Here is an 18,199-nt window from a genome sequence, read left to right on the forward strand (position 1 = left end):
ACTGTTTTGCACAAAGCACAAAGAAGACCTACACAATATTAGGAAGCTGGTCATAATGTTATGCCTGATCGCTGTATTCATCCGTCATGCCTCAGTTCTCCTGTCTGTTCTTATAGAGGTAACTTCATGAGTCCAGTGCATACACACCAAGCTGCTCTATCATCTAATATGAACTAATCCTGATTGTATCATATTTATAGCTGCACGTATATCTGCTTTATTCTGTCGCTGTCTTCCCTCCTCTCCCTCCTTTTTTCTGTCTCTCCACTCGTTCCCTCGTATTCGCTCCCTGCCTTACTGCTCGCTCTGGGGGGGCTTCAGGCTCTTGAGACAACTTATTGATGACATAAAAATAAAATGTAATTGGATGGAAAAGCCGATGCCACCTGGGGTAAGGCGTCGCGGTGATTGTCATTTCTCATTTAATTGCTAATGTGTGTGTGTGATGTCGAAAAAGCAGCTCCGCACCGCACACGCTCCGGGACTAGTCCGTATGATCCTGGAGGAGTCATTCACATCAGCTAACGCGTCTGCTATTTGTTCCACGCGAGAGATGGAGCCATAATCCGTTTTTTTATGGCGATGCATTTTAGTAATGCCGTTAAATCAATCCATCTGACGCAGAGTTACACGTTAATGGCGTTATTAGGTAGCACATGTGTTTCCGATAATGACCCCGAATTTACTGCCGGTCCATCATCTACCCGGTAACTCACTTACAAGCTTTATTAACTACTGTCACACTGCTTTCTATGGATTCTTATGTCAATAGTTCACCATGTGTTTTTTTTTTTTTTTTTTTTTTTTTGTATTTGACATATAATGATGGATTGTGGTTAATGTACATTTTTATGCCAAACTGCAACCATCAGCACAGCACACTTTCTGTCTCACGCAGCTCAGTATTGATTTTAAAGCATTTTAAAAGTCATGTCTCGTATTTCCACATTTTGATTCTTATGAAAAATATCTTCTTCTTCTTCTTCCTTTTTTTTATAACTAATTTAATTTCCCCCTTGGCTTAATGGGACTTTTATTTCTCAACAGCAGAAATGTTGATTTGCAATAGCGGCAGAAAAACACGTTCTCCCAATTAGTTGTAAGGAGGAGAGGACTCAAATGCATGACACTAAGGCAGGGGTCTTCAAAGTTTTTGTGGCTTAAATAGGGACCCCCTACCTACTATATGTGTTCCATACACACACACATATATAACATATTTTAATAAGTAAGGGATAGCTTACTATGAAATGCAGAATTATGATAATGTAAATTTATAAATAGCACTAGGCCAAGTTTAATATAGAGCACATATAATAGATAGAGGGTCCCTACTTAATCTCTCCTTCAGTTTGGGGATCTTTGGCCTGTAAAATGCTGAAGACCCCTAGTTTAAAGCTTATTAAGACTCACTTAAAGAAAAAAAGATGTCTGCATTCTTTACTCAACATGCAGCCTTCCTCTTGCCACCATTCTTTAGCACCCGCTTTAATAACCAGTCTGCTACAATCTCTCCACTTCCTTCTCTAATATTTCTCTTTTCCCTTTGTATTTTCTGAACCGTCAAAGAGGCTCGACAAACACAAACACGTGTCCATCATCCACGGAGTTAAAACTCCTCCAGGCCGCGCTGGGATACGGAGGGTCACTGAGGCAAACAGTTGTTTAGACGTTTGCGAGGAAGTGATGACCCCTGTGTGGAAACTGGAATTTTCCTGGAAGAGACGCAGACATGCTGGCTTCATATGAGAGACAGCTGTAGATTTCCGATCATGTCGCCGGCAGCCCGGGGACATGCAGCAGTGGTCTTTGTTCCAGTGTTATGACAGGGCAGTGGAGGAAGGGAGGAGGGTGTTTCAAAAACAGGAAGTTAATCAGCGAGTAGATGCCAAATGCCCTCACTGATACCTGGCCTTTAAAATGTGTCCGTTTATATACACACTAGCCAGAAGCTGGGATACACCTTCTCATTCAATTCCTTGAGAATGATTAATCTTCTTAAATTTATAGATGCTGTGCTTTAAAATCATCTTATATATATATAGCTATACCTGCATTGCAGGTGCTGGAGCTGCGATCAATTAAATGAAGAAATAATTGCTAGGTAAGTAGCATAATCATGACATATGTGTGTGATAAATTTCGATTTCGTATAAATGCTTTAACCGGGTAAGAAATAAAAGAAACACGCAGGCAATATTTTTATACATTATTCACAATTTGCATCCTGCATTATAAAAAAATATACATTCACAGTAATGTAATATTTGATTATTAAATACTCAGTCATGACTCATGAGATATTATTGCACAATTATTTTCATGAGAAAAAAGTCTCCCTCCACGTGTGACCAAGGTGCTGTTGTTATTTAGCGCCCTCTACTGATAATCACCTGGTATGACATACGTGTTACAGGCTTTAATATTCATTTCAAACTAACTGACTTTTCGACTTTTGTTTTCTTTTCTTCTATTTATTTTGGACAAGTGCATTGTTAGGTGTTAAAAATCGAATGGATTTGAAAGGACCATGACAAGTGTAAAATCTGTTATCTGTAGGAAACGCAGGGAGTCTCCCTAAAGTGTTCGTATGCATTTGAATTAGACAGTTTGGCGAGGCAGATCCAGCAGAACATCTTGCGACACCTAGAGCACGTCATCACGTTACATCCTTCGATTTTCTGCGACACAAAATACAACAACTAGTAAACACAGGTTGGGGGTGAAAGACAGATGAAAATGCACATTTCAGTGTCTCTAGACAAAACTTCCTGACACTTCCTGTCTGTGTGATGGTGCTCCAGCTGCACAGTAGCACAGAGGAAAGAAAAAGACTGCTACTGATCCTCTCTTCAAAGTTTTTCAGGCTAAGGACCCCAAACTGATGGAGATATTAATACGAACCCCCTTCCTACTGTTTGGGACAGGTCATGTATCGCTGAATGAATGAAGTGCTGACTGAACAATCACTTCACTTCCATGTATCCCTTTACTGAAATCTGTTGGATTCATGCTAATATGGATTTAAAGAAATTAACATTTCGGGGGGGAAATATATATAAAACATGTCTAATCAACCAAGGACTATCAGTTTGGAGTTCCTTGGCCTGAAAAATGTTGAAGACCGCTGCTTTAAGGGATTGTGCAATTACTGTGGAAGTCTATATGTCTTTGTCTTATAAGCTTTAATTTTACATTTAACTTTTGCACTGAATGAATTTCACTGCACATGTTGCAATGACAAGATATTCTATTCTATTCTATTCTATTCTATTCTATTCTATTCTATTCTCTTTTTGTGTGTACAAATAGTTACCACTAACAAATACGTGCCTCTATTTTGCTGAAGCAGTGAGGACAGAGCTTGCTGTTGACGGATATCCAGCTGTCACTCAGACCCTCCTCCACCGGGCCCTGCAAAATGTGGGTGCCGTATCTTCTCTCCAGGAGTTGCCGCCTCTCCTTACTGCCACTGGCATAGTCGTCCCATAGAGCCCTAATCCCCTCTGAGACAGACAAACAGCAGCACCGCACGGCACAGACTTCAAATAGACATTGCGACACATCTGCATCTGAACGCTCAGTCTAGGAATGGCGCCCTACTAAATGCTTGACCGAAGAGTTTGCCTTTATCAGCACGTTCTGCTCCAGTGCTATAAAAACCTAGAGGTGTCCTGTCATCTGCTTCCACTGCTGCGTGAATAAAGTGTTACTTCATTTCCCATCTGTCTCATCTTAATCCACGAAGACTGATATGTAATATGAGTTATGTAAAAAAAAAAAAAAACATGGAGGAAGGTATTGAAATGAAAATAATTAAACTGGGACCTCTCCAAACTGCTGCTTCCTATTTCTACTAAGTACTTTTGCACTTTATAATAAATACAACCAGCTGAATGATGGTTTATTTCTTGTGGCTAGAAAAATACTACCACAGCCAAATTGTAGTGGCTCACACTGATAGATTAACACACATAGTACCCACAGTTACATATATTTTTACCTGTCGTCTGTGGCAGGTCTGCAAGGACATATTTTCCGTCGTCCTCTGCGTCTTTCTTTGTTCCTGTCCTCTTCTCTCTCGGACAGGACCCTGCTCCGTGGTAGTTCTTCCCGCAGGCCACGCAGAAGGCAAAGCTGCACACGGGGCACATGGCGGCGTTGCCGGACTCGTCCCGAATGACGGCGGACCCACAGGACCGACGAGGACAGTATGTCACGTCTAAAGAGGAGGGAGAAAAGATGAGACGCGAGGAGAGACTCTGCCATGGACCCTGTGTAAAAGGCCTGGTTTTTCAAATTAGAAAACCTGATGGGAGCGAGTTCTCATAGAAGCTGAATAAATTCTCGGGTTTACAGCGAGTGAAAGAAGCACACACCGGGCATGCCGTCTAGAGTGGACTGTAGCAGGAGGCGATCGTAGCGGCTGAACAGCTCCTCTCCAACCAGACTCTTCACCTTAGAAATGAGAGAATAGATTAGAGAGATAGAGAGATGCTGAAAAAGCTTGAATATATATTTATGCAACAAATATATTTTATAATGCTAGAGGGTCTCTAGAGGTCATAATGTTTTGCCTGATTGGTGTATAAGATGTTGCAGGTCGCTCCATGAGCACGTGGATGATCCTCTGCACAAGCACTCTTTTTAAATGCAGATTTAAGGTAGCATTTTGTGCAGAGAAATTTCATAGTAAATTGGACTTTTCATGCCAATCATAATTATATTTAGCTGCCTATTTTGCAGATTTTAAAGAAATAACACAAAATATTTCTTCTTATAAAGTGTGTTGCATTAGTGTAGATGAAAATATTAGAAAATAATGTGTACTTATTTCTTTAACAATCTCACTCAGATTTTCAGAGCAGGTCTACTTTCAAATCTTTGCACAGAAAAACCGGCTCCTCGAAACACGAGAACATTCAGACTCATTTGTAGTTTACAGGAAGAACAGGAAGACAGCTGAGGACTGTACCTGTGCAGGTGTAGGGGTGGCAGCGCAGTCCGACCGAGGACACGTGACACTGCGGACGGTCCCCTCCGTTATCTGGAGCTTACAGAACTCGCCGAGGCAGGTCCTGCAGAAGATGTGGCCGCACTCGTCCAGCAGCACACAGTCGGACCCGAGCCAGCTCGTGAAGCACACGCCGCAGTCAAACACGGTGGCGGCAAACACTCTCTCTCTCTGGGACGCGTCGTAGGTCAAAATCTGGGACAAGAGGGTTTGCGATGGAGTCAAGGAGAAATCAGAGAGGTCTTCTCTCTGGGGGACGTCTGGCAGAGAAGCAGCTCCCTGTTCACTTAGATTTAGTGAATCTGATGAGGCAGAGGGAGGCAGCGAGGCAGCACCCAAAGCTTCCTGAGAGTCTGCGCCGCCCTCATCAGGGGCTGAAAGATGCTGTTTAGCTTCTGGAGAAGGTGCAGAGGTGTCCGGTTTATGAGGAGGCCCTGTTCGTTCACTATTCAGGATGCTGTGTCCATCACAAGGGAGCTCCAGCTGACTGTGGACGCCCAGGAACTTCAGGGCATCCTCTCTCAGGAACTGTACCCAGGAGAAGAGCACCACAGCGCCCCCGGTGGCCTGGTAGAGTTCAATGAGCTGAGCACCCAGTGCAGACAGCTGTGGGAGGAGGGAGAGCAAACGCCCTAATCTTTATTAGGTCCCGGCAATCTGCACTCTGCAAACCATCTCTGTCTGTATATTGATCCTGTATATTACCTGTGTGTGAGTCAGCCAGCCGCAGGTTAGGGTGAAGGTGGGAGGAGACGAGGATGGGTAGTCCTCAGGCAGGTCGAAGGTCAGGAGCAGAGGTGGAAGGAACGAAATCTCATATCGAATCAGCGTTTCACCTTAGGAAGAAAAACAACAATAAAGACAAACAGACGAGAGGAGACATTCACATATGCACGAGACAATGTGTCATTCACTTTAAAGTTTTCCACCGTCTCCACCACTCAAAAGAGAAACTGGAGAAAATAAACTCAGAGCTAGACTTGACATGTGACAGATGTAAACAAGATACTGCTAGCCTCTCTGATATGTTCTGGTCCTGCCCGTCACTGACCCAGTTCTGGTAGTTGATTTTTGACACCTTGGCTACTCTCTTACACCACCCACTTGTGTCCTCTCCTCCTCTTCTCCACTTGTGAACGCTTAAACTCTACCAAGGCAAAACTATGCCATATTTTCCAAGTTGTGACCACTCCTTTTTTTTTTCATCGCCATGTATACGCCTTAATCGGAGTTTAACTAGACAAAGCGTGTGCTCATACTCCACAACCACTGTACTGGCTATGACCTCGGAACAAAAACATCCAAGAGTCGCAGAAGAAGAAGAATGGAAACAGAGCCTGTAGAAGAACCACCTGAGGGATAGCGTCATCTTATCTGAACCATAATTAGCACGCACATTATGCACAAGGTTAAAAAAGATGTACTGTTCTCCATCTAGTTGTTATAAAAGCCGGTCTGCCGCATGAACGACTCCAATTGTTGATTATGACCTAATAAGTCAACTGGAAAGGGGGCCAATACTAACCGTATTTTAAACTTTGTTTCTTATTCATTCATGTGTGTTTAACAGGAGAAACCGAAAGATTAAATTAAGGATAAAATGTGCTCATACGCTACTTAATTAGGGAAGAAACAAAGGATGAAAATGATTCTCCTTTGACACAGGAATCAATTCCAAATTTATTTATGTTAAGTTTTATACTGAGCGTTTGGAATCTTAAAATGTTAAAAATGTTTTTGTTTATCTTAATTAAACTTGTTTTACTAGACCATTGTAGCGCAGAAAATGATTACGCCATGCATGCAAAAATTTCGGTCTCTTCTCTCTGTAATTCGGTTTATTTACCGTCTTTCAAGACCACACTGAAGTCTGATGGGAGCTCAACAGACACCCGGATATCTCCGGCACACTTCGACTCATCCCGGCGGAACTCCTCCGAATCGAAAATACTTTGCAGGGCGAGTAGTTCGTCTTGCTGCTCGTCAAAGTCTGCGTTCATACCTCTAGGTCCAGATAAATACAGTTCAGCCCCTTCTTCGGAATAAATTCTATTGAGTTTGTGTCTGGACTGTAGTTGTAAGTTGTTTTAACTCGTCTGTTTCTGTATCTACCAGCGTGTGTTGTTCCGTGAGTTGAGTCAGACTCTTCCTGGTCCGTGCCTGACCGCCCCCCTGCTGACTCATCGGTGCGTGATGCAAGGATCAACTCAGAGCAGCAACCTCAGCCTGCACCTTTATCTTTATGACCATCCAGTCATTAACCATTTGAAAGCCCTTTTACACAAGGAGTCCATGCTATGTTGTTATTATGGCACACAGCCATCAGAAACAAGGCGTTTATTTCATTTGACTTAAACATGATTATACATAATAAAGACATGATGATGTTGTTTAATAGTAAACTGTTCCTCCTTAAATTTCTTAACTTTAAACAATCGGAGTCACAAGACGATACTTTTAAAGTAAATTAATATTAAACAATTAAATAATTTGTTCTTGCTCCATTAATGGTGTCACAATTCTCTGATTTATTAAAAAACATGACCTCTAGCTACTGACTACTTTACTAAAACACTGATGGAGAAGATAAAAACTACTCAAACTGTACTGTTGTATCTTTAATCTAATAATGCCACTTGTTTGCAAGTGTTATTATGACACATCCAATCAGAATTAAGACAGCTATTTGAATTATTTATTGGAGAAGTACAAAAAGTTTTACACAATCAACATTTTTAGATCTTACATTATAAAGACATGATGATCTTACCAACATACAGCACATTATTAAAGAGGGAGCTCTGTTCGACTGTGATCCCCACCCCTCTAAAGTTTGCAGATTTAAACAATGTAAGGAATGTAATCCCAAATATCAAATAATTAAAAAAAAAATAAATAAAAACCTTCCTTGACCCATCAATCATCTGCGTTTCATCAAAAACATGACGCAACTAAAATACATAAAAATGCATATAAAGTAGTTAAAACGTCGACTACATTACTGTATGAGTGCAACTAATCTCATAAAATATCAAAGATATGTCAGTGACGGGCAACAATTCTTTACTTCACTCCTTTAGCTTATGTACTGAAGTACAATTTACTTAATTTATGTACTTTTACTAAAGTAATGCAGGACTGCTGCTTGTGTTGGAGTAGTTGTACATTTCATACTTAAAGAAACAACTTATAAACTAGATAGAAATCTGTCCTTGTGATTACAAATCTACCAGGATCAGACACATTTTTACACAGACGGCCTCCTTTACTACTCTTTCAAACCACCAGTTTTCTCTGGCTAAAATGTTTTATATTGCCATATAACATTGGAAAAATCCAGACAGAGGACTGAGATGCTGTTTCTAGGCCACTTAGAGTTGATATTAATGGATATCTGAGATTCTGCAGGCACATAAGAGGATGCACAGAGGTAAATATACACCCAGACTGAAATATAGTAGAGTACGTATTCCTAAATAACTGAGGCTAATTAACCAGAGAATATTGTGGCAAATAAAACTGTCCAAAATAAATATTCACAACCTCTAAATATAAATTCATATACTGTATCATATAGTCATAATAAATTTTAATTCCCACTGGATTCAGCTGTTCCGTGTTTGAATGGACTCTATGGCTAAGAGCACAAATAGCTAAATCCATTATTACATAATTAATAACACAAATGATTATGTCACAACCGCATTGGAAGAAATGATGTGAGAAAAGTGCATTGTTATATTAGGTAGATTCTGTCAGCTGTAATTAAAAAATGTTCAGCATCCGTCAGTTGAAGCTGTAGTTTTCCTTCAGGTTGATTTGGCTCTCCAACACATTCTCAGCCATGCTCATGGGCTTGGGCACTCTGTGGGGATTCAACTTCGCCCTCAAGGACCTGGGAGGTTGGGCTTTGGATTTCATCATGACCGTCAGGGGCCTGGGGACTCTTTGAGATTTAAACACAACCTTCTTCTGGCAGCCATCACCAGATGCTGGATTGAAAGAGACAGACAGACAAAGTATTTACAGACTGGTATTTCCCACATATTTCACAACATCATCATCTATACTTTTATCCTATCCAGCCTGTTTTCTTGGCATTGCCCTGACTTATATCTAAGAAAAGCTGAGCCCTCTCAGTTCACACACATCAAAACAATTCTATAAAGTCCCTGAGAAAAGCCCTGAAAATCTTGGCACGGCATGATATTAGATTTTGTGAAGTGTCTGTAGTTAGCTTCCAGCCTGAAATGACACATTCTGACCAACTCTGGTCCAGTTATTCAATAAAACCACCTTTTAGAGAACTCTTACTATATTCTGTCATCTGCATCTTTACGTTTCTGTTGTTTTATTGATAAAACAGTGGTGCTCTGACTGCAGGAAAAACAAGGATGATGAGGACCACGGCTTTAGATGACTGATTCAAAAAAACGATGACCGAGTTACACATCGTCATTTTATTTAAAGCTTCTGTGTTTTAGGTCTAAGCCTCGATGCTCCTGGGGTAAAGTTTGGGGTCTGTTGTAACTGTTGGGAGGAGGGGCTCTCATTCCCACCTGACGTCCGGACGCACTCATCCTTGTGCCTTTCATCCCACGCTTTGAGTTTGCAGGTCCTGGAGCAGTAGTAGACTTTGTGGCAGCGGCTGCAAGCAGTCAACTTGACGGACGCAGAGCGGCCGCAGTGATAGCAGAACATAAACACCGGTTTCCTAAGAAAAGATGAACATTTTATGTTTAGACGCAAGTACAAGTAGATTAAAGTAGATATGCGTGCACCTTCCATTAATGCATGTATATTTACCTATGTTTTTTTGCTTTCTCTGCACCACCAGCACCTGTTACATTCACAAAGAGAACACGCTGTGGTTTACGGCTAATCCAAAAAATGAACAAATAACATAAAATAATATTTGTTTTGTCTTAAAAAAATACACAATAAGTGTAACCGACTATTCTGTGTAAGGTGTCGTTCTCTCTCTAAGCTGTCCCTCTCCCTCTGGCCGGCCGTCTGTCTCAGCAGATCTCCCATCATGCTCAGCAGCTGGCGCCGCGCTTTGAAAACTTCCCTCTCCCGCATGTTCAGAGCGTGGAAAGGAGTGTTGGCAATACGCAAGTCCTAAATAGTAACACAGACACAGGTGTGTTTTAAATAAAAACCCCAAAATATACTGAAAGCTTTCATTACTCACAGTGAGTGGGTGCAAAATATTAAACATGCATCGGCCAATATAAAGCAGCACTACCACTAACCACGACTTCAAAGGAACTACAAACTCTGTGATACAGTCTCAGCAAAATCACGTCATTATTTTATGATTCACTGTTACATTTATAACCATTAAGTATATAATTGGAGTCTTACCTGGTTGAAGGAGTGGTGGGCAAAGTCGACTGCGGTTCCCACAACATCGCCCACTCTAACAGGCACCAAGATGTCAGCGCCCGCCTTAGTCAACATATCCAGCTAGATCACAGAAACATCCAACCATAAACTCTCATATTCAAGATTCAAGACTCTTTATTGACACTGTGTTGATTACACGATAAAAAAAAGTGTATAAAAATAAAATATATTAACCTCCTGAGACCTGTTGTCCTCCTATGGGGACACTTTTGTCTGCCACATAGTGGTAGCGAAAGGTCAATACATTTGTTTATTTATACTTATTAACTTTTCAATTTTGACATGACATGCAAATTTAACAAATTCACAAGTACATGTTTGAGGATGTTGGGATTTCATTGTTTCCAATTCTCGTTCTGCATTAATAGAAACGCTTTTATATTTTGGTTCACATTGAGGACTTAAATTGTAAGTGACACAATCCTGTGTACATATTTTTTTTGTTTTTAAAAAAAGCTACTTCCAGTTCAAATGATGCTTATTTTTTTTATACTTCTTATGTCCTACTAATCTCAAATATCTTAAAATTCCAAACAAATACTTAAGTAGAAAATAATAGATATCTACACACACATACTCTCATAGCTGTTTCTATATCTGGTGGGGCGTGAATGAATCATAGTGATCTCTTTTTCCCTGAAAAAAACCTTTATAAAACTATATTTTCTTTATAAAACTGTACTTTAATTTTAATTTATACTCAAAAGAGAGTATAAAAAGTATGAGTATGAAAAGTTAGAAATGACAAACGTGAGAAACAAGATGCTAAAATAAACTTCATTACCATTCAGTGGGATTCGGCAGGTTATAAGGATGTTAGACACCAAATGGACAAACAAAATTTATGGTCATATCTCCTGTACGTGTGTTTTTGTACCAGCTTAATCCTGTTGCCAACTAAGTGGTTGTCGATGTTGGCGAGTGCACAAAGGGCACTGCCCACCCTGGGGCCCAGCGGTAGACTCGGATCTGCGCCACCCTTCAACAGCTCCTCCACCGCCTGAGCAAGTAAAAGGGAAAGGGTCCGGACCAAAGAGAGGTTCACTACACATCTGTTCATGTGAATTTGTGCATGTGTTTGCAGCGAAGGTGACGCACCAGGTCGTTGCCGCTTGTTATAGCCAGAGAGAGAGGTGAGTGTCCACTCCAGAGGAGGTCAGTTTTGGCTCTGTGGGAGAGTAGAAGGGCCACCACTTTACTGGCATTCTGTAAAAGAAGAAAATTAAATGCATCATAATATTATTTATTAGAAAACCTGCCTTCGACTAAATATTCTGATATTCTTCTTGAACATGCAGCAAGTATGTTAGGTTTCGGATTTAGCAGTACAGTAAAAAACAGCACATAGTTTGTGCTCTACATACATTTGTATGTCTATAATGTATCTTTTCTTAATCTTTTGCGCTGTCACATAAATTTCAGGGGTACGAGTGTAGCCTTTTACCATCACATTTCATATGAGTGCAGTATTAGTTGACCTGGTAGTCGTTTTCTCTCTGGCAGGCCACGTGTAGAGCAGTTCGGCCTCCTTCTTTCAGACGTGGGTCCTCGCTGGTCCTCGGTGCCTCACTGACCTTCATCTGTAAAAGACCAAGGATCACAAAGTTATTTTGCCAGTTCATTTAATTTACGAGTACGGCCTCACTGAGTTTAACGTGCACAGACACACATACCCTCTCTGGTTCATATATTTCATCCTGGTCACATGCCCGAGCATCTGTATCGATGATAGTGTGCAGCAGCAGCTCTGTGATTCTGGGACCTGCTGGACCAGGCACCGCTGCAGCGACATGCAGGGGATACAGGCCCTTCTTCTACAAAAGGATCGTATATATTCAGAGGAGGTTTATGATTTATGCAAATGAAGGACAGAAGGATAAAGTAGATATAACAGTAATGTTTTCACTAAATGGTGTCTGTGTGATGTGGTTGGTATTTGGGTTCATCTGTTTGTTTTGTTCTGGGAAACAAATACACTGACCCTCTAATGGTATTAGAGGCAGTAAAATGAAACACACTCACGTCCGATGGGAGGGGGATGTCAGTGCGAGCTCCACACAGCAGCAGCCTCCTGACAGCCTCGGTGTCGGCTGCCATGATGGCTAAAAAGAGGACAGGCATGGGGACCCTGGATATGTTGGGGTCAGCTCCTCGTTCCAGCAACAGCTTCAGGGTGTTTAGTCGAACGCGATGCCTGGTCGTATGAGCAAAACGGAAAAACAGAAATTAAACTAAAATATCAAGTTAAACCACACATGAATGGATCAGAAAGAAGAACATAACCGACTTAATTTTCATGGCAGCCATTTTGCGGACAGTCTCCTGTGTGTCGCAGCTCTGAGGAATCCCCGTGTGACTCAGGGCTTCAGCCGAGTGCTGCATCACTTCCTCTGTGACTTGGATGCGGTAGCTGCTGAGTGAACAGGTGGAGTCAAAGGTCTGCTGTTCGTTGTCTTGGTCCTGCTGCAGACAGACAGATGAATACATGAAGTCAAGTGAGTAATAGCTGATGTAAAATGTCTCTGTGCATTATTCATGAACTCTCCCTGCTACCTTGGCGTGGCCGCTCTTCCACTGCACACTGCCCAGGGCAATGTGATCATCCAACACCTGAATGCAGCGCTCCACACTTGGCACAACCTCACTTCCTCTCTCATTTCCTTCCTCTTCATCCTCCTCTTCTCCCTCAACCTCCTCCCTCTCCTCCACAATGTCTTTTCCTGGTTCTCTGTTCTCCGCAAGCTCCACATCGTCCTCTTCCTTTTCCCCATTTTTAAATTCTCTCTCAGCGCCCACACCCTTACTTTCTCCACTTTCCTCTGCAACATCACATCTACTCTCCGTCTCTCTTTCCTCCCCTTTGTCATGTTCCGTCCTACTTCTTTCTTCTGCCTCTATTTCTGAGACTCTATCTCCTCCTTCTGTCTCTTTTTCCTCCTCCTCCTCCTGCAGGTGATCCGTGTTGGGTGCAGGGGTCTCGGGCGCAGTCGGGCCGAGCCAGCGCTCAGCGATGAGCTCACCGTCATTAGACACTTTACTGCTACGATGGGAGATGAACTCTGCTACTTCCTCAGATGTTCTGAAAAAGAAAACATGATAATAAATTCATCAGCTGGTTAAAGAGACACACTTCATAACTTTCTGGTGCTGATGCTTTTTTTTGACACTTTAGATGCTACCGTTGAAGTAACAATTACAGCGGAAGACTTCGGCTGTGCAACACATGATATAAAGTAAATACAGATTATTGTTAATAAACTGGGAGAGAGGTGATATTAGTGATGCTCCTACTGGTCAGAGATGTAGCTTTGGCTTGTGTGGCTCCTTAAGAATGTGTCAGTGCTCTGTGGTCTGTCGTTGAGTACAGGTGTGTTGACTTGGCTGATCTGGGCACTGTTCTCACCAGAAGATGGAGATCTCAAACCCTGGTGACAAACAACAGTTGTTGACATATTTCTGCGAGGGTCTCCTGTGCATTACCTCTATATTCTCCCTACACAGTATATTTCAGTTATCGACCAAAGTAGTGGGCTGACTGACCAATATACAAACTGCTTCACACTAATCCTCGTACAGTCTCACCGGATTTTTGTCTGGCGGTTCAGGCAAAGTGGTGTGCAGAGACTGAAAAGGATAGTAGAGGACGTGGCACACAGCCAGGGCAGACATTCCTTCACAGTTCAGCTTATCAATATCAGCACCCATATCCAGTAACAGCTGGATCACATCATTGTGGCAGTTTACCTGACAGGTGAAGGAACAAGACACAACATAGTCATAAATAATTTAAAAAAAAAACACTGGAGACTAAACCCGAAAGATGAAGACCAGAAGCTAAAACATTTGCATGTTTAATTTTGCTGAAAATGTTAAATGTCTGACTCCAACTCAGGCTTCAAAAGGGTTGGAATAACAAGGGAAAGAGCAAAAAATATGAATTATGTGTTACTGTAGCGGCAATTAAAGCAGTGTGTCCTCGTGGATCTGCTACGTCAGGGTGGACCAGACCAGTCTGGAGGATGTGTGACACAGACGGCAATTCCCCTCTTAAGCTGTGCTGGATCAACATTTCTGAACTAACTTCCAAATGCCCTTTAGGTCCAAAACCCTCCCTGTTCAGAGAGAGAACGGCTGCCACATCCCAGCCCACATTTTCAGCCTGCAGTCTGAAAGGCAAACACAAATACTTATTAGACGCATCTGTCCAACATGCACAAGATCCATAGATGTGTTTCTTTTCCTCACTGCAACACTTTTTTATGTACACTATGTCTGACCTGTGTTTCTGTATGTGAGCCTGCATGCGGGCCTGTAAGGGGAGAGCGGAAAGTGGGTCCCTCTTGTAGCCTCGATGGGGCTCAGCGTCTGGCTCCCAAAGCTCGCCAAAAAAGTGCCGGTCCAACTCTCTTCTTCGGCCAGGGGGAAGCGGCAAGTGGTCACCATCTGTTGAGTAGCTTTCCAAGCCTGGGGGAAGGATAAAATCCTCATCTGCCAGCAGATATCCATCTGTATCCACCTAAGAGGGATGAGGAGCAAACTCATATGTACTCATTTCAGTCATACAGCCCGTAAAGGTGTTCACAAGAGCATCAGTTTACCTCAGAACCTGCTTCGGTTTTGGTCTCCACGCTGCTAGAGAGAACCTGGGGCTGTTAAAGACAAAAGGGAAAATACATTTTTAAAAGTATTTGGGGTCTAACCTTCCAAGTTTACTTATAACATATGCAACAGCTTAGCTCCTTCTTTTTCCAGAAGGTTTGAAATTGGCGTGTATAAAGATTTAAAGAGCTCTTTGGAAAAACTTAACCAAAAAAATTTGGACAAATTAGTGGAACAAATAGAAAGGAACATGGACAATTGCCAAAGCAATATCCAATGTACTGTATTACGTGTTAATTTTAGTATACCGCGGTCTAGTTATGAAGGCATTATGAATTGCTGGAGACACTTAATCAGTCAGATAGATTAACTATGAAGGGTTGTAAGTGATTTAACCCAGAACTCATGCAGTATGGGAGATGAGAAAAAATGCAGCATGCATACATGATGAAACTGTACGGAAGAGTCTCTGTTGTGTTTTTATTTTACACTTCAAATTAATGTAAGTTTATCTGCCAATACGTTTTTTTTACACAAAACGTAAAACCTACTGTGATGTTTTAGGCTGTTCATTTGAGAGTGGGACAGCAGTCCACCTGTACCTCGGTCTGAGAATCAGCAAAGACAGATGGGCCCACATAGGCGGCGTATTCAGGAAAGCTCTTCAAGCTGAAGCCCTCCTCTACAGAGGTACAGACTCTGAAGAGGCGCTCCCCGAGCCACAGGCCCACATCCTGTCGCCCATCTGGATAAGTGAGCACGCCTGGACCGAACCTCTGGTCGGTGTGGTACAAACCCTACAAAGGAGATTGAGAGGTTCACTGTTGTTTAATTTAACTATCCAAGTGAGTGTCATCCATGCATCTACCTTACATGAAAGGTGGATCCATCGGGGAACACCTGTTGTCCATATCCTTCCTTTCTGTTGAGGTAAAACTTCCCAATGAACTTGTGGCCTGTGGGCCAGAAGTATTGTCCATCCCCATGCCTGTAGTCTTTGTAGAAAGAGCCCTCATAGTACTACACAAAGGAAGACAATTCAGACTACTTCAGACTAATTAACTTATTACTTGTTTTGCATTTATGTAAGTTTATGTTATGTATTGGAACAGGATATAGCACAGCTTGCTAAACGAAGCTGGAGCAAAATGCTCAAAATATGTTAGGCAAATTTTACCTGGCTCTTTTTTATATGTTAATTTCACCGTACCTCTCCATTTCTCCAGCTGTACCTCCCTTTGCCGTGTTTAAATCCGTTCACAAACTCTCCCTCGTATCTGGACCCGTCGGGCCACTCCTGAACACCGAGCCCCTGTCGCCTCTCTTGCCCGAGTCGGGGGGCACCGTGGCGGCCGCTGTGACTTCCTGCCCCCGGCGGCTCCGCTCCTCCCGTAGCTACCGCCGCAACACCTTTGCAGGTCGTCGAGAGCATTTTAACCGGGGCGTATCTTCCCTGAACACAATTAATCCGAATCCATTTGAGTAAAAAAATAGCAATTAGTTTATATTTAATCTTATTTTAACTCCTAACTCCAGTTAGAGGAGAAAACTTTAGCTCTTGGAGGTCAGATTTGAGTTTTAACTTTCCTGTAAAAGCAGGTTGTCATGACAACAGTAGCCCCCTTCACGCATGCGCAGACGAAAGATAAATACCATATTTCAAAGCACGTTTGTATCCTCAGTGATGTAAGGGGCAAAATGTGCATTTGTAACTATTTAAAGCGTAAAAATATCTGCTGAGTATTCTCAGTTTTACCTTTTTAGCTGGTTAAATCAGCTTTACTGTCCAAGTAAATACACAAAGGCCTGGAGGGGATTAAAACCAGTGAACCTAGTGTTAAGTTCACTTCTCCAAACACAGATGGACTGTTGAAAGAAATATTAATACCATGCATTTCAAATATATGTAGCACTTATGTTGATTTTGCTGTTATTTTATGTTGATGTCTGTTTATGTTTGTGTACAAGCTACTGGACGCTCAAATTTCCCCCCACAGAATGAATAAAGTATTTTGCTATTTCTATTCTATTGTATTTATGCCTTCATGCAAAGATCATTTTCAGGCCCATTTTGAGAAAGGTTTTGCAGCAAGTCACAGAATGATTGACTTTTTACCCATGACAAATAATGCACTGACGAATTAGGAGGGTTTATTTGCAGTAGTATCAAGAATTTATTTAAATGTAACCACCATGCAGTTTCTGCTGGTCTCGGTACCTCTGGCCAAAAAGACTGAAGGCAGCATGGGATCAATAAATAGCAGTGAAAAATGAAAGTAGGTCATTGTTGGAGAGGAGGGTTATCCTTGTTAAGTGCTTCTGTATATTGGATCAGTGAAGCAGGACCACCCTGTTAATGAGTGTGTATGTGTTCGTTTGTCACCCGACACTTTATCCTGTAACTGACACTACTGTGCTCGGTTTCTGGCGCTACGAGCAACCCTTTCCCTCCGAAGATAATTAAGGAGTCATCATGCATTAGAGAGCCGTAAACAAAAAATAACGAAGATACTGAAAGTCTCATGGTTACGGCTCATTAAAACCCTTTGGACACTCAAGAAATTATAGTTTTTAGAAATCACCAAAGAAGAAAGTGTTTATAGCCTGTTATATAGAACATAGTTCAACATCTACATATAGTACAAGGCGTATACCGTGTGCACAGCATGATTCTTTTGCCACATAAAAACATTAATACTGAACTCCATGTTCGAAATAAAGCCTTTCTGTAATTAAAAAAATATTGTGTTTGCCTAAAGATGCAAACACAATAATTTCACAGTGGATACAAGCATAAATAGTACAATTTTTGTTTGTAAATGGACATGTACTGTGTATAATGTGATTCTAATTTCATACTCTCTGCCAACAAAGCTACTATCTTCTCTAGTTTAATTCAATTAAATGATCTCTCACCCACAAACATGATACTCTTACAAGTGTTACATATAGTATAATATATAGTAATCAGATGGGGTACCCTGGTTTTACTAGACATGAATTAACTGCTACTAAATCCTTGATAAACTATAACGAAACACTGTCTTTCAACTCATCTCACAGCTTTTTAAGTTAGAAGTAATTCAAGACTTAAACTTTAAACTGGTCTTTGACCATGATGATGTAATTTCTATATGTCCAATCTACTGCATTGCGTCCTAAGTCCCCAACCCCTCT

At 41.6% G+C, this 18,199-nt stretch overlaps 2 protein-coding genes across 3 annotated transcripts; both read right to left on the reverse strand.

The window, feature by feature from the left end:
* Positions 1-2,188: 2,188 nt before the first annotated feature.
* LOC125009561 (E3 ubiquitin-protein ligase RNF14-like) lies at positions 2,189-7,199 on the reverse strand. Its single transcript, XM_047587624.1, has 7 exons — positions 6,861-7,199; positions 5,720-5,850; positions 4,976-5,620; positions 4,380-4,458; positions 4,004-4,222; positions 3,334-3,506; positions 2,189-2,681 (listed from the first exon to the last, which is right to left on the reverse strand). The coding sequence occupies exons 1-7, from the start codon at positions 7,012-7,014 to the stop codon at positions 2,550-2,552; spliced, it is 1,533 nt and encodes a 510-aa protein (XP_047443580.1). The 5' UTR covers positions 7,015-7,199; the 3' UTR covers positions 2,189-2,549.
* Positions 7,200-7,687: 488 nt separating this feature from the next.
* Positions 7,688-16,626, reverse strand: ankmy1 (ankyrin repeat and MYND domain containing 1). 2 transcript variants are annotated; one of them, XM_047587461.1, is made up of 20 exons: positions 16,233-16,626; positions 15,896-16,042; positions 15,625-15,819; positions 15,022-15,072; positions 14,701-14,939; positions 14,373-14,589; positions 14,006-14,167; positions 13,715-13,848; positions 12,977-13,502; positions 12,711-12,883; positions 12,446-12,617; positions 12,097-12,237; positions 11,902-12,003; positions 11,522-11,629; positions 11,301-11,423; positions 10,382-10,483; positions 9,970-10,135; positions 9,821-9,854; positions 9,574-9,728; positions 7,688-9,006 (listed from the first exon to the last, which is right to left on the reverse strand). In XM_047587461.1, the coding sequence occupies exons 1-20, from the start codon at positions 16,452-16,454 to the stop codon at positions 8,801-8,803; spliced, it is 3,375 nt and encodes a 1,124-aa protein (XP_047443417.1). In that variant the 5' UTR covers positions 16,455-16,626; the 3' UTR covers positions 7,688-8,800. The 2 variants fall into 2 exon arrangements, with proteins under 2 accessions (XP_047443417.1, XP_047443416.1); XM_047587460.1 differs by having other exon boundaries at positions 12,711-12,886.
* Between the last annotated feature and the right edge of the window lie 1,573 nt (positions 16,627-18,199).

Source organism: Mugil cephalus, chromosome 6 (assembly GCF_022458985.1).
Source record: "Mugil cephalus isolate CIBA_MC_2020 chromosome 6, CIBA_Mcephalus_1.1, whole genome shotgun sequence".
NCBI classification, from domain to species: Eukaryota; Metazoa; Chordata; class Actinopteri; order Mugiliformes; family Mugilidae; genus Mugil; species Mugil cephalus.